The 14,409-nt window shown below is 42.4% G+C and overlaps 1 protein-coding gene across 1 annotated transcript in view; it reads left to right on the forward strand.

The window, feature by feature from the left end:
- The window catches only part of LOC120910516, a 29,876-nt gene extending 15,749 nt beyond the window's left edge, over positions 1-14,127 (forward strand). Inside the window, exons 4-8 of the mRNA XM_040322274.1 lie at positions 346-1,316; positions 4,952-5,122; positions 9,290-9,397; positions 10,011-10,131; positions 11,050-14,127. Of these exons, the coding sequence (XP_040178208.1) occupies positions 346-1,316; positions 4,952-5,122; positions 9,290-9,397; positions 10,011-10,131; positions 11,050-12,317 (2,639 nt within the window). The 3' untranslated portion in view covers positions 12,318-14,127. The remainder of the gene's footprint in view (positions 1-345; positions 1,317-4,951; positions 5,123-9,289; positions 9,398-10,010; positions 10,132-11,049) is intronic.
- Positions 14,128-14,409: the final 282 nt, after the last annotated feature.

The raw sequence follows: 14,409 nt of genomic DNA on the forward strand, positions 1-14,409 counted from the left end.
TGCAGAGCGTACTGTGGAAGCTGGTTTGAAACAAGAAAAAGTTGCCAATTAGGGTGAACTACCGCTTTAACATCAAATTAGCGACATAAATCCATCATTGCACGACACTAATTTTATTATATTTATAATAAAAATAATGGAATTATCAAATACATATTTAAGTAAACAAAAGTTTTATTTTGGGGAAAAAACAAACGTTTTTTTAGATTTTTAGGATGCCGGGCTGTTTTGTTCCGGGATGTACATTTTCATGGCGAAAAACGAAACTGAAAACCATACTTCTTCATATTTTCCCTCGGAACGAGAAACTAATAAGGCTTTGGCTACAGAATATGAATTTTCAAGATTATGAGATCGAGTATCTGGTACCACACATAGCAAAATGCGTCAGTGGAAAATATAGAGTTTGTTCGGATCATTTCACAGCTGATGACTATGAAGTGCGAGGAACAGGAAAAGGACTCTGTTTAAGATGCGATGCTATACCTACACTTCAGATGCCGCCAGCCTTAGAACCATCAATTGAGGAACTTAGCGACCATTCTTATTACAAGCGACAGAATTTAATAAAGGAAACATCAGAGGGGGAAATAAAGAGCGAGGAGTCATCAGTGTCTCCTCAAATTTCTGAATCCTCAAGTCATTTTTACGGTCCGATGTCTCCTGATTCACCAGAGCCAGAACCATTCTCATCTTCAGAGATGATTTTTGATGAAATATCGCCTAACGATCTGGAATCGCGACAGATGCTGGCAGAGGAGATTGAACTTTGTACTTCAGATGTTTTGATGGAAAGTTTACTTAATATGCCTGCAAAAAAGAAGAAAAAATTATCTTCTACAAAACGCACAATGTCAAGAGGTACAAACACAATACATTTTCCGGGACAGAAAGTTAAACCGGTACAGATTTATAGACCGTATGCCTACAAAGATAAAAATGTACAAGTGTCCATTACAAAAAATAACAGTTCCATCGCCGTTCAGTGTGACTTGGTTAGACTTCCTCCATTAATGTTATGGACTAAATCCACACCTAGGAAACCTGAGCAATTGCCTATCAATGCCGAGCCATTATTACAGTTTTCCTTTTGTGAAGTTGATATTCCTAGTACATCCCAAGGGAACATGTTACCTGAACTGGTTGTCGCTGAGGAAGGAAAAACTCGAACAACAACTTATTATTCTGGAGGTTCAGGTTCAATACCTTCAAGGTCTTCTGAAGTTGAAGCCAATGGAACACCGGAAAAGATATCACAAAATGAAAGTTACCTTCGAAGCATTAAAGAGGAGGAAGGACATTTGAAAGAAACACAGGTAGGTTTTCTCATTGCACACTGAAGCTGCCTGATTCTACAACTTCAAAACTATCTTCAGCTTTGCCTCATCCCGGACTATGCCCATATATCGCGTTTCACCATAGATGTAGATTAAGCCCAGGAATGGGTGAAGCGTGTTAGAGGGGCGTGGGTCCGGGAGGAGTAAAATTTGAAGCCTGTTTCTCCAGTTCATTACTTTGGAGGTTCCGTTTCGATACCTTCAAGGTCTTCTGAAGTTAAAGCCAATGCAACCCCGGAAAAGATATTACAAGATGAAAGTTACAATTCAAGTGATAAAGAGGAGGAAGAATATTTGAAAGAAATGCCGGTAGGTTTTCTCATTGGCAACAAACAGAAGATAGCAGCGCACACTGAAGCTGCCCGATTCTAAGACTTCTAAACAGGCTTTAGCTTTTCCTCCTCCCGGACCATGCCCCATAACGCGTTTCACCTTAGAAGTAGATTAAGCACAGGAGTTGGTGGAATGTGTTAGAGGGACCAGAAGGAGGAAAAGCTGAAGGCTGTTTCTTCAGTTTATTATTCTGAAGGTTCAATTCTGATACCTTCAAGGTCTTCTGACGTTGAAGTGAATGAAACTCCGGAAAAGTAATTAAAAGATGAAAGTTACCGTCCAGGCTTTAAAAAGGAGAAAGAATGTTTGAAAGAAATGCAGGTAGGTTTTCTTATTGACAACAAGCAGAAAGTATGAGCATACACGAAGCTGCCCAATTCTATGACTTCAAAACAGTTTCAGCTTTTCCTCCTCCTAGACTGTGCCCCCTATAACGTGTTTCACCTTAGACATAGTTTAAGCCCAGGTGTGGGTGAAACTTGTTAGAGGGGCGTGGCCTGGGAGGAGGGAAAACTGAAGCCTGTTTTGAAGTTTTAGAATCGGGCAGTTTTGGTCTGCACTTCAAACTTCTGCTTGTTGTCTATCTATTCGGGTGGCATGGGCCCAAAGATATTGCAGAAAGACATTACAAGATTAAAGTTGCTGTCCAGGCATTAAAGAAGAGGAAGCATGTTGGAAAAAAATGCAGGTAGGTTTTCTCATTGGCAACAAGCAGAAGATAGGAGCACACATCAAAGCGATTCTAATGCCACGTACACACGATCGGTCAAACCGATGAGAACGGTCTGATGGACCGTTTTCATCGGACCAAACCGATCGCGTGTGGGCCCCATCGGTTATTTATCCATAGGTTAAAAAAAAGAAATCTTGTTTTAAATTTAACCGATGGATTTAAATGATCATTAATAGGCACAACCATCGGTTAAAATTCCACGCATGCTCAGAATCAAGTCGACGCATGCTTGGAAGCATTGAACTTCGTTTTTTTCAGCACGTCGTGTTTTACGTCACCGTGTTCTGACACGATCGTTTTTTTAACCGATGGTGTGTAGGCACGACTGAAGATCAGTCAGCTTCATAGGTTAACCGATGAAAACAGTCCATCAGACCGTTCTCATAGGATGGACCGATCGTGTGTACGCAGCATTAGACTTTAAAACAGACTTCAGCTTTTGCCATGCCCCATAACGCATTTCACCTACTCCTGGGTTCAGATGTAGACTAAGTTATTGCCCAGGTGTTAAAGAGGAGGAAGAATATTTGAAAGAAATGCAGGTAGATTTTCTTATTCACAGCAAGTGGAATATGGGAGAAGCTGCCCGATTCTAATGCCGCGTACACACGATCATTTTTCGGCATGTAAAAACCGACGATTTTCAGCCTCTAGAAAAAACAACGTTTTTTCCAACTTCATCAATAAAACGACGTTGCCCACACACGATCGTTAAAAAAAAAATGCTCTAGCAAAGCGCGGTGACGTACAACACGTACGACGGCACTATAAAGGGGAAGTTCCATTCGGAAGACGCCACCCTTGGGGCTGCTTTAGCTGATTTTGTGTTAGTAAAAGACGATTCGCGCTTTTCTGTCTGTTACAGCGTGATGAATGTGCTTACTCCATTATGAACGGTAGTTTTACCAGAACGAGCGCTCCCATCTCATAACTTGCTGAAGCTTGTTTGGAATTCTTAGAACCAGGCAGCTTGTGTGCATTCTTATCTTCTGCTTCCTATTTCCTACCATGCTCCTCTAACACGTTTTACCTACTCCTGGGCTTAGAGGAAGAATATTTTAAAGAAATGCAAGTAGGGTTTCTCATTGACAACAAACAGAAGATAGGAGTGCACACTGAAGCTATTTGATTCTAAAACTTCAAAACAGGCTTTGGCTTTTCCTCCTCCCCGAGCATGCCCCACTAAATGCATTTCACCTTAGACATAGACAAAGCCAGAGGTCTCTAAACTTTCTAAACAAAGGGCCAGTTTACTGTTCTTCAGGCTTTAGGGGACCAGTGAGAGTAGAAAATGTCCCAGCGTCAGAGGGAAGAATAGTGTCCCATCATTGGTATCGTTGGGAGGAATATTGCCCCATCATTGATGTCAATGGGAGGAATCGTGCCCCATCATTGGTGTCAGTGGGAGTATTAGTTCCCCGACTTTGGTGTCAGTGGAAGTATTAGTTCCCCGACATTGGTGTCAGTGAGAGGAATCGTGCCCCATCATTGGTGTCAGTGGCAGGAATAGTTCCCCATCATTGGTGTCAGTGAGAGGAATAGTGCCCCATCTTTGGTGTCATTGGAAGGAATAGTGCCCCAAGGGGGTAAAGGCAAGCAAAGAGCCAAATCCAGCGACCACTGGACTAAGCCCAGGAGTGGGTGAAACGCGTCTGAGGAGCGGAGGAAAAACTGAAGCTTGTATTGAGGGCTTTGGTGTGCCCTCCTATCTGCTGTTTCGATATACATTCGGAGATGACATGTGCTTGGAGATTGAGAGTGGGTAGGTCCTTCCAGAAGTAGACCAAGGGGCAAGATTGATGGGGCAGTCAAAGGAGTGGTGAGGATTCAAGGTGTCAGCAGTGCACTTGGAGAAATCTTAGAGAAATCAATATAGGAAACTGGAAATTGTGAAATGGTCTAAAGATAGACTGGGGCTGCATAGGAGGCTGAGGCTGTGAGCAACTGAGGCTGCACCAACGCAGCTGCAAGACACGGGGTAAAACCTAAAAGGGAAGAGCGTTGGATCGTAGATGGTAAGTTACGGGGACAAGGCATTGTTCTACCCAGTTAATTCTCAGTTTATTATTTCTCTACAGACAGGAGCATCTTATAGGGATCTGATGACTACATTAGGAAAGATGGACAAAGACCAAATCGATATGACTGAGAGGATATTAAACCTCACCCTGGAGATCATCTATCTGCTGACCGGAGAGGTGAGGAGGATTCTGGGAGGTCACATGACATCACTCTTATCTCTAGTAATAAAACACAGACCTGACCGGAGAGGTGAGGAGGATTCTGGGAGGTCACATGACATCACTCTTATCTCTATTAATAAAACACAGACCTGACCAGAGAGGTGAGGAGGATTCTGGGAGGTAACATGACATCACTCTTATCTCTATTAATAAAACACAGAACTGACCGGAGAGGTGAAGAGGATTCTGGGAGGGTCACATAACTTTGGACCTACAACTTTTTTTAAAACACAGACCTGATTGTAGAGATCAGTAGGATTCTGGGAAGTCTGTAGTGATAATTTTTATTTTATGTCTTTACACAGAATTATAGAGTACCAAAGAAAATATTTGGTGAACCATTAACATCCAGCAGCCGTCTTCACAGGACATCACCCATCACTGTGCCTCCACCTCACTGCCTGACAACAGAGGTAACCAGTGCCAAGAAGATTCTAGAAGTCACCAACAAGATCACTGATCTGCTGACAGGAGAGGTGAGCGGTGCCGGGAATTCTGGGACATTATCCAGTAACAGACAAGGGATGTGTCTGGATGGTGACAGTATCATTGTGTGTGTCAGGTTCCTATAAGGTGTCAGGATGTCACTGTCTATTTCTCCATGGAGGAGTGGGAGTATTTAGAAGGACACAAGGATCTCTACAAGGACGTCATGATGGAGAATCAGCCGCCCCTCACATCACCGGGTAAGAGGAGACTTTATTGTAAAGGAGAGAGCAGTACGGAGGCTCCACCTAGATCCCCCATCATCTGATAAACACATAGAAACAATGTATTCAGTCAGTGTGTGTGTTTCTTACAGATGGATCGAGTAATGGGAACCCACCAGAGAGATGTCCCCGTCCTCTGTATTCCTGGAATTCCACTCAGGAAGATCACACCATCTCACATAAGGTTAAAGAAGAGATAAAAGAGGAGGAAGAAGAGGTTGGTGTGATGGAGGCGTTTTCAGAAGTATACAATAACCCCTTCAAGGAAGTCATCGTCGAGCCTTTCAGTAACCCACCAGAGAGATGTCCCCATCCTCTGTATTTACGGGATTCCACACAGGAACATCACGCCATCCCTCACCATCATCAGGTAGGTGGGACTGAGCAACTAGAACACAAAAGGATATCTAAGCTACAAGAAAACATTATTCTCTGTAACTTCTTGTTAGTTTTTATAAATGTATTCTACCATCTTTGGGGTTTAGGGTGAAGAAAAAAAAGACATTACAGTTGAGGTTAAAGAGGAAGAAGAAGAGAGGTTGGTGAGTGGAGATCAGCAGTCTATGGAGGAGGGGGAGATGATAAGGAAATGTAAACAGGACGAATCTTCTCTACATATAGACACAAGTAAGTAATAAATACTAAAAGCAGAAACAGTCCCTTTGCATTTTACTTCTATCAGCATATATTGATTTGTTTGCGCAAAAGTTATAATGTCTACAAAATAGGGGATAGATTTATGGCTTTTTTATTATTATTATTTTATTTAATTTTTACTAATAATGGCAGTGATCTGCGATTTTTCTCAGGACTGCGACATTGCGGCAGACAAATTGGACACTTTTGACACTTTTTTGGGACCATTGACAATTATACAGCGATCGGTGCTATAAAAATGCACCGATTACTGTATAAATGTCACTGACAGGGAAGGGGTTAACACTAGGGGGCGATCAAGGGGTTATATGTGTTCCCTAGGTGTGTCATAACTGTGAGGGGGATGGGGGTGACTAGGAGAGGAGAGAGATTGGTGTTCATACTTAGTATGAACACATGATCTCTCTCCTCTCCCCTGAGAGAACTGGGATTTGTGTGTTTACACACACAGATCCCGTTCTAGCTCTGTCACGAGTGTGCCCTGCAGTCATCGCACCCGCCAGGCACACGCATCGGCTCTGGGCACACGCACGCCTTCTACAGCATCTTAAAGGGCCGACTTACAGCTACATCGTCTCGACCAGGGGAGCCGTTCTGACACAGTATAACTGTATTAAGGAATTGTGTCTTTTTAATGTAGTACACCTGTATGAATAAGAAATAACTGCTAACAGCAGCATCATTGATGTGCCAATACTTCCATCCAATGTTCTCAACAAATGAGGAGGAGATACTGTACACCATATGAAAGGTCCATCTCCATTCCTCAATATAACGTGATGTTCACAACAAATGAGAAGGTACTGTACGCCATTAATCACCTTGCAGGTGGACAGACAGACAGGCTTGGCTGGCTTAAATCAGGTTTGGTCTCCACCCAGAAACTGGCTACATTAATCACCTTGCAGGTGGACAGACAGACACGGAGAAGGCCATATGAAAGGTCCATCTCCATTCCTCAATATAACGTCATGTTCCCAACAAATGAGGAGGAGATACTGTACACCATATGAAAGGTCCATCTCCATTCCTCAATATAACGTTATGTTCCCAACAAATGAGGAGGAGATACTGTACACCATATGAAAGGTCCATCTCCATTCCTCAATATAACGTCATGTTCCCAACACATAAGGGTGAGATACTGTACACCATATGAAAGATCCATCTCCTCAGTATGATGACCATTTCTATGAAAACCATTAAGTGCTAGACCAATAGATATGATTAAATGGAAGAAATTATGAATACATATTAAAAAAAATGTAAATTGCTTTCCTACAGATGGGATCTATGTCTGGAATACCGCAGAGAGACATCTTACTGTATCTACAGACTATTCTGAAGAAGATAAGCGCATCACACAATATTCTCCAGGAGTAAATCTCATTACTCAAAACATACATCACAGGCCTTACCATTTGGAGAGATTAATGGATGCCTCTAATCCTGAGAAATCTTTTCATGAATCATATACTGTTACTCCAGATATCCACACTGCGGAAGGAACAATGAATCCTTTTAATTCCAAAGAATCTTTAAATCATGGAGTTCACACAGGAGAGAGTTCATTGCCAAGTTTGCTTTGTGGGAATATAGTACTGGTTAGACACGAGGAAAGTGACACAACTATGCGTCCCCCCTATTCATGTTCAGAGTGCGGGAAAACTTTCATTCTAAAAGGAAATCTTCTAACACACCAGAGGGTTCACACGGGTGAGCGCCCTTTTTCCTGCTCAGAGTGTGGGAAATGTTTCACTCAGAAAGGCGTTCTTATCAGACATCAAAAATGTCACACTGGGGAGCGTCCTTTTTCCTGTACGGAGTGCGGGAAACGTTTCACTGAGAAAGCAAGCCTTCAATCGCACAAGAGAATTCACACGGGGGAGCGTCCTTTTTCCTGTTCAGAGTGCGGAAAATGTTTTACACAGCAGAGCATACTTCTTAGACATCAGAGGATTCACAGGGTTGAAAACTCTTTTTCATGTGCAGAGTGTGGACAAAGTTTCTCTAGGAAAGGAAGTCTGGTTGGACACCAGAAACGTCATGCCCGGGAACGTCCTTTTACAGTTTAGAGCGTGTAAAAAAATTTGCACAAAAAGATGATCTAATAAAGTAACTGTTCATTCAATAAAACAACTTTATGATTAGAAATGAGTTCATACAGGGGAACATCCTAGCAAAAGGGATAATTTGGGTAGAGATGAAGTCTGATAGGCTGATCCACCCTCTTACTTTCTTGTATTCCTTGGAGCCTCCAGTGGTAAGACCTGACCTCTACACATCCGCTCTCTGGGAGGAGAGCTGTCAGAGAATGTAGTGTGGATGAATATTATATTATTTGTATACTACTATACTTGTACATAAACAATATAACATTGTATTTCTATTTTCTGTTTGTTTTTCATTCTGTACTATAAAATTGTTGTTCTTCATTTATTTATGTATTTTTTTTTTCCATTGGTTAGGTTTTAAATGATATTTAAGCCAGGTGTGAAATAGCGCTTGCAACATACTGTAATTGAAGCATGAGATAGTGGGGAAAATGTTAAAACATGTGAGTGGCGGTTTATAAATTCTCCACAAGGTGGCGATCTCGCATATAGTACGTACTTGGAACGCACAGACAGGAAGTGATGTAAGGGTATATAAACAGGAAGTTCGGGGTGAGAGGTGAGTTGAGAGGAAGTAAACAGACGTTGCTGGAACCAACAGCAGAGGAGGAGGTAATAATATATTTTATATTTACACCCATTAACCTCCCCGTCATGTCCATCCTCTTCCTCCATATTCACTGTGACGTCTTTTGTTTTCAACAGATGCCGTTACACACAAAGTAGTATATCAAACAAATAAAAGAGTATAAACCTAAAATAAAAGGTATTGATCAGAGTTGTACTTTAAAAGGAATCTCTGGTTTACTTTTACTGAGATTAATAAGTCCTGTAATATCGTATAAAAAGTCACCTGAGGGGTCAATACTCTGTGCAGACATTATTCATCCCAGTACAGTCCACATAAATCTATTTTTATCATTTCTCCATAGAAAGGGGCATCTTTAATGATTCTCATGACTACCTCAATGACGATGGATAAAGACCAAATATATCCGACTGAGAGAATATTAAACCTCACCCTGGAGATCATCTATCTGCTGACTGGAGAGGTGAGGAGGACTATGGGAGAATCACTTGAAATTAAAACATGACCTGACCACAGAAGTTAGGGGGATTCTGGGGTATCTGTAGATCTAATTGTTATTGTCATTTTACACAGGATTATAAAGTAGTGAAGAAAACATCTGGTGAACCATTAACACCCAGCAGCCGTCTTAACAGAACATCACCCCTCACAGTGCCTCCACCTCACTGCCTGACAACAGAGGTAACCAGTGGCAAGAAGATTCTAGAAGTCACCAAGAAGATCATTGATCTGCTGACAGGAGAGGTGAGCGGTGCCGGGACTTCTGGGACATTATCCAGTAACAGACAAGGGATGTGTCTGGATGGTGACTGTATCATTGTGTGTGTCAGGTTCCTATAAGGTGTCAGGATGTTGCTGTCTATTTCTCCATGGAGGAGTGGGAGTATTTAGAAGGACACAAGGATCTCTACAAGGACGTCGTGATGGAGAATCAGCCGCCCCTCACATCACCGGGTAAGAGGAGACTTTATTGTATAGGAGAGAGCAGTACGGAGGGTCCACCTAGATCCCCCATCATCTGATAAACACATAGAAACTATGTATTCAGTCAGTGTGTGTGTTTCCTACAGATGGATCCGGTAATGGGAACCCACCAGAGAGATGTCCCAGTCCTCTGTATTCCCGGGATTCCACACAGGAAGATCACACCATCCCTCACCACCATCAGGTAGATGTAGACCTAAAAAATGTATTCTAAGCTATGAGATAATATTTTTCTATGTATTTTTCTCTCTTAATTTTACAAATGTATTCTACCACCTTTTGGGTTTAGGGTGAAGAACTTAAATACATAAAATGTAAGATTAAAGAGGAAGAAGAAGAGAGGTTGGTGAGTGAAGATCAGCAGTCTATGGAGGAGGGGGAGATGATTATGAAAATTAAACAGGAGGAATCTTCTCTACATATAGACATGAGTAAGTAATACATACTAAATGTACAGTATAACATATGTGTATTTATGGAATCTATTTAACAAAAGAAAAGGGGGTTCCATTAACATTCCTCAATATGTGATCATGTTCCCAACAAATGAGGAGGAGATACTGTACACCATATGAAAGGTCCATCTCCATTCCTCAATATAACGTTATGTTCTCAACAAATGAGGAGGAGATACTGAGATTGCAGGCTTGGCTTGCTTAAATCAGGTTTGGTCTCCACCCAGAAACTGGCCACATTAATCACCTTGCAGGTGGATAGACAGACATGGAGAAGGCCATATGAAAGGTCCATCTCCATTCCTCAATATAACGTCATGTTCCCAATAAATGAGGAGGAGATACTGTACACCATATGAAAGATCTATCTCCATTCCTCAATAACAATGTCATGTTCCCAACAAATGAGGAGGAGATACTGAACACCATATGAAAAGTTTGTTCCTCCATGTAATGTCATATTTCCAAGTATTGAGGTGGAAGAAGGTTCTCCTCCATTCTAAAGCCTCATACACACAATCGGACTTCCAACTGACTTTTCCGTGGATTTTGCTCCGAGGGGCGTTGTCGAAAAGGTGAAAAAGATGGAGCGTACACGCGGTCAGATTGTCCGCTAAAACAAGTCTGTCGGACATTTTGTTGTCAAAAAGTCAGATCGTGTGTATGGGCCTTTACAATAACAATGTCATTAACATACAAGCACTGTTACCCGGGGAAGTTTGGGAGTATTGTATTCTTAATCTGCCTTGTATTCATATTTTGGAGTTATACTGTAATTGCCATAATTTCCCTTCTTGAGTTCTGAGAAATTGTTAAGTGCTACACCAATATATATGACTAAATGGAAGACATGAAGAATAATTATAACATTTGTTAAAAATTTCTTTCCAACAGATGAAAGTTCTGTCTGGAATACCACAGAGAGAAACCTTTTATCAGACTTTTCTCAGGGAGTGAATCCTATTACTCGAAACTTGCATCACACACCTTATCATTTAGAGAGATCAATGGATCCCTCAAATCCTGAAGAATTTTCTGACCAATCACATATGGTTACTCAAGATATCCATCTGAGATCTCACACTGCGGAAGGAACAGTAGATCCATCTAATTCCAGCGGATCTCTAAGTTATGGAGATCACACGGGAGAGAGTTCATTGTCAAATTTTCTGAATGGGAACATAGAGCTTGAAATTCCAGAGAAAAGTAACACAGCTGAACGTCCCTATAAATGTTCAGAGTGTGGAAAGTGTTTCCTTCGGCATGGACACCTTCTAAGACACAAGCAAATTCACACCGGTGAGCGTCCTTTTTCTTGTTCAGAGTGTGGGAAATGTTTCATTCAGAATGCAGACCTTCAAAAACATCAGAGAATTCACACGGGTGAGCGTCCTTTTTCCTGTTCAGAATGTGGAAAATGTTTTAGTTGTAAAGGAAAACTTACTCTACACCAGAAAATTCACACAAATACATGCCCCTATTCATGCTTAGAGTGTGGGAAGTGTTTCACTGAGAAAGGAAACCTTATTGCACACCAGAGAAGTCATACGGGCGAGCGTCCGTTTTCCTGTTCAGGGTGCGGAAAATGTTTTTCTGATAAAGGCAACCTTAATAGACACCAGAAAGTTCACGCTGATGAGCACCCTTCTTCATGCCAAGAGAGCAGGACATTTTTCCCCGAAAAAGGAAAACGTATTGTACACCAGAGAAGTCACATAGGCGATCGTCCATTTTCCTGCTTAGAGTGCGGAAAGTCTTTTACTGAGAAAGGAAAATTTATTGTGCACCAGAGAAGTCACACGGGTGAGCGTCCGTTTTCCTGTTCAGTGTGCGGAAAAGGTTTTACCGAGAAAGGAAAAGTTATTAGACACCAGAAAATTCACACGGGTGAGCGTCCTTTTGCTTGTTTAGAGTGTGGGAAATGTTTCACTGATAAAGGAAAACTTAATATACACCAGAGAATTCACACTGGTGAGCGTCCGTATGCTTGTTTAGAGTGCGGGAGATGTTTTACTCAGAAGAGTATACTTCTTAGACACCAGACTATTCACACCGGAGAAAATCCATTTTGCTGTTCAGAGTGTGGAAGATGTTTCTCTAGGAAAGGAACATTGGTTGGACACCAGAAAATTCACACTCGGGATCGCCCTTTTATATGTTGAGAGTGTGGGAAACCTTTAACAAATAAAGATAATCTAATAAGGCACCTGTTCAGTCAGTAGAAGAACTGTGTGAATAAAGATACATTTATAGAGAGGAACATCCTCGCAAAAGTTATTCTTCAGTTATAGTAGAAGTGTGATGGTCTGTCACTGTGTAAAGATGCACATGGTGTCTGTCTCAGCAGGGAAAGGGTCTGCAATTGATTGATTAAAGTCAGGGCCGTGTTGCCAACAAAAGGGAGTTTTCTCTAGTCAGGTTTTCACTCCTGTGAGCTCCAAGTAGCTTGAAGCCTGACATGTGGGGAGCACCTGTCCAGGCCTGTCTGGTCTACACAGACAGTCCACAAAGCCAGACTGATATCTGACAGTTGGAGATTGTGAAGAGATATTGGTAGTCCCCATCTGAACCAGAATAGTGTCTGGTTGGGTGAGTGATGGAACAGGTCCAGTTGGGAGACTGATGGAACAGGTCCAGTTGGGAGACTGATGGAACAGGTCTAGTTGGGAGACTGATGGAACAGGTCCAGTTGGGAGACTGATGGAACAGGTCCAGTTGGGAGACTGATGGAACAGGTCCAGTTGGGAGACTGATGGAACAGGTCTAGTTGGGGGAGTGGTGGAACAGGTCTAGTCGGGTGAGTGATGGAACAGGTCCAGTTGGGAGACTGATGAAACAGGTCCAGTTGGGAGACTGATGGAACAGGTCTAGTTGGGAGAATGATGGAACAGGTCCAGTTGGGAGACTGATGGAACAGGTTCAGTTGGGTGATTGATGGAACAGGTCCAGTTGGGTGAGTGATGGAACAGGTCTAGTTGGGTGAGTATTGGAACAGGTCTAGTTGGGAGACTGATGGCACAGGTCTAGTTGGGTGAGTGATGGAACAGGTCTAGTCGGGAGAGTGATGAAACAGGTCTAGTTTGGTTAGTGATGGAACAGGTCTAGTTGGGTGAGTGATGGAACAGGTCTAGTCGGGTGAGTGATGGAACAGGTCTAGTCGGGTGAGTGATGGAACAGGTCCAGTTGGGAGACTGATGGAACAGGTCAAGTCTGGCAAGTGATGTAACAGGTCCAGTTGGGAGACTGATGGAGCAGGACAAGTCTGGCAAGTTATGTAACCGGTCCAGTTGGGAGACTGATGGAACATGTCTAGTCGGGTGAGTGATAGAACAGGTCCAGTTGGGAGACTGATGGAACATGTCTAGTCGGGTGAGTGATGGAACAGGTCCAGTTGGGAGACTGATGGAACAGGTCAAGTCTGGCAAGTGATGTAACAGGGAACAGGTCTAGTCGGGTGAGTGATGGAACAGGTCCAGTTGGGAGACAGAACATGTCAAGTCTGGCAAGTGATGTAACAGGGAACAGGTCTATTCAGGTGAGGTATGGAACAGGTCTAGTCAGGTGAGTGATGGAACAGGTCTAGTTGGGTGAGTGATGGAACAGGTCTAGTTGGGTGAGGGATGGAAAAGGTCCAGTTGGGAGACTGATGGAACATGTCTAGTCGGGTGAGTGATGGAACAGGTCTAGTTGGCTGAATGATGGAACAGGTCTAGTTGGGAGACTGATGGAACAGGTCCAGTCGAGCGCCTCATGGAACAGGCCCAGTCGGGCGACTGGTGGAACAGGTCAATTTGGGTGATGAGAAAATGAGGCAACTCAATCTTAAGGAAGCATAGACAGAGCTGTGCAACAACTAGCCAGAAGTCTGAAATACATTTGCATTTTTTGTTATGCTAAACAACCCCTGTGTGGGAAAAACACTGTATTACAATGTGTGGATGAATAAAAGTGGGTATAAAGCCCTAAAACAGACTTTGCTAAGTGGACTAAATGCTTAGAAATCTCTCAATTTGTTTTCAATTCTATATTTTTTAGAAGTTTTATAGAGCAGGGGTCTCCAAACATTCTAAACAAAGGCCCAGTTTACTGCCCTTTAGACTTAAGGGGGGAAGAGGGGCTGGGCTGTGGCCAGTAGGAGTAGAAAATGGTCTAATCTTTGAAACTGGAAATCGATCTGGGCTAATGGAATGGACTTTTGACGGTACAAATAAGTATTGTAGAAAATCTATAAATATATTTATTCATAAACAAGGG

The sequence above is a fragment of the Rana temporaria genome, chromosome 8 (genome assembly GCF_905171775.1).
Source record: "Rana temporaria chromosome 8, aRanTem1.1, whole genome shotgun sequence".
Classification (NCBI taxonomy): Eukaryota; Metazoa; Chordata; class Amphibia; order Anura; family Ranidae; genus Rana; species Rana temporaria.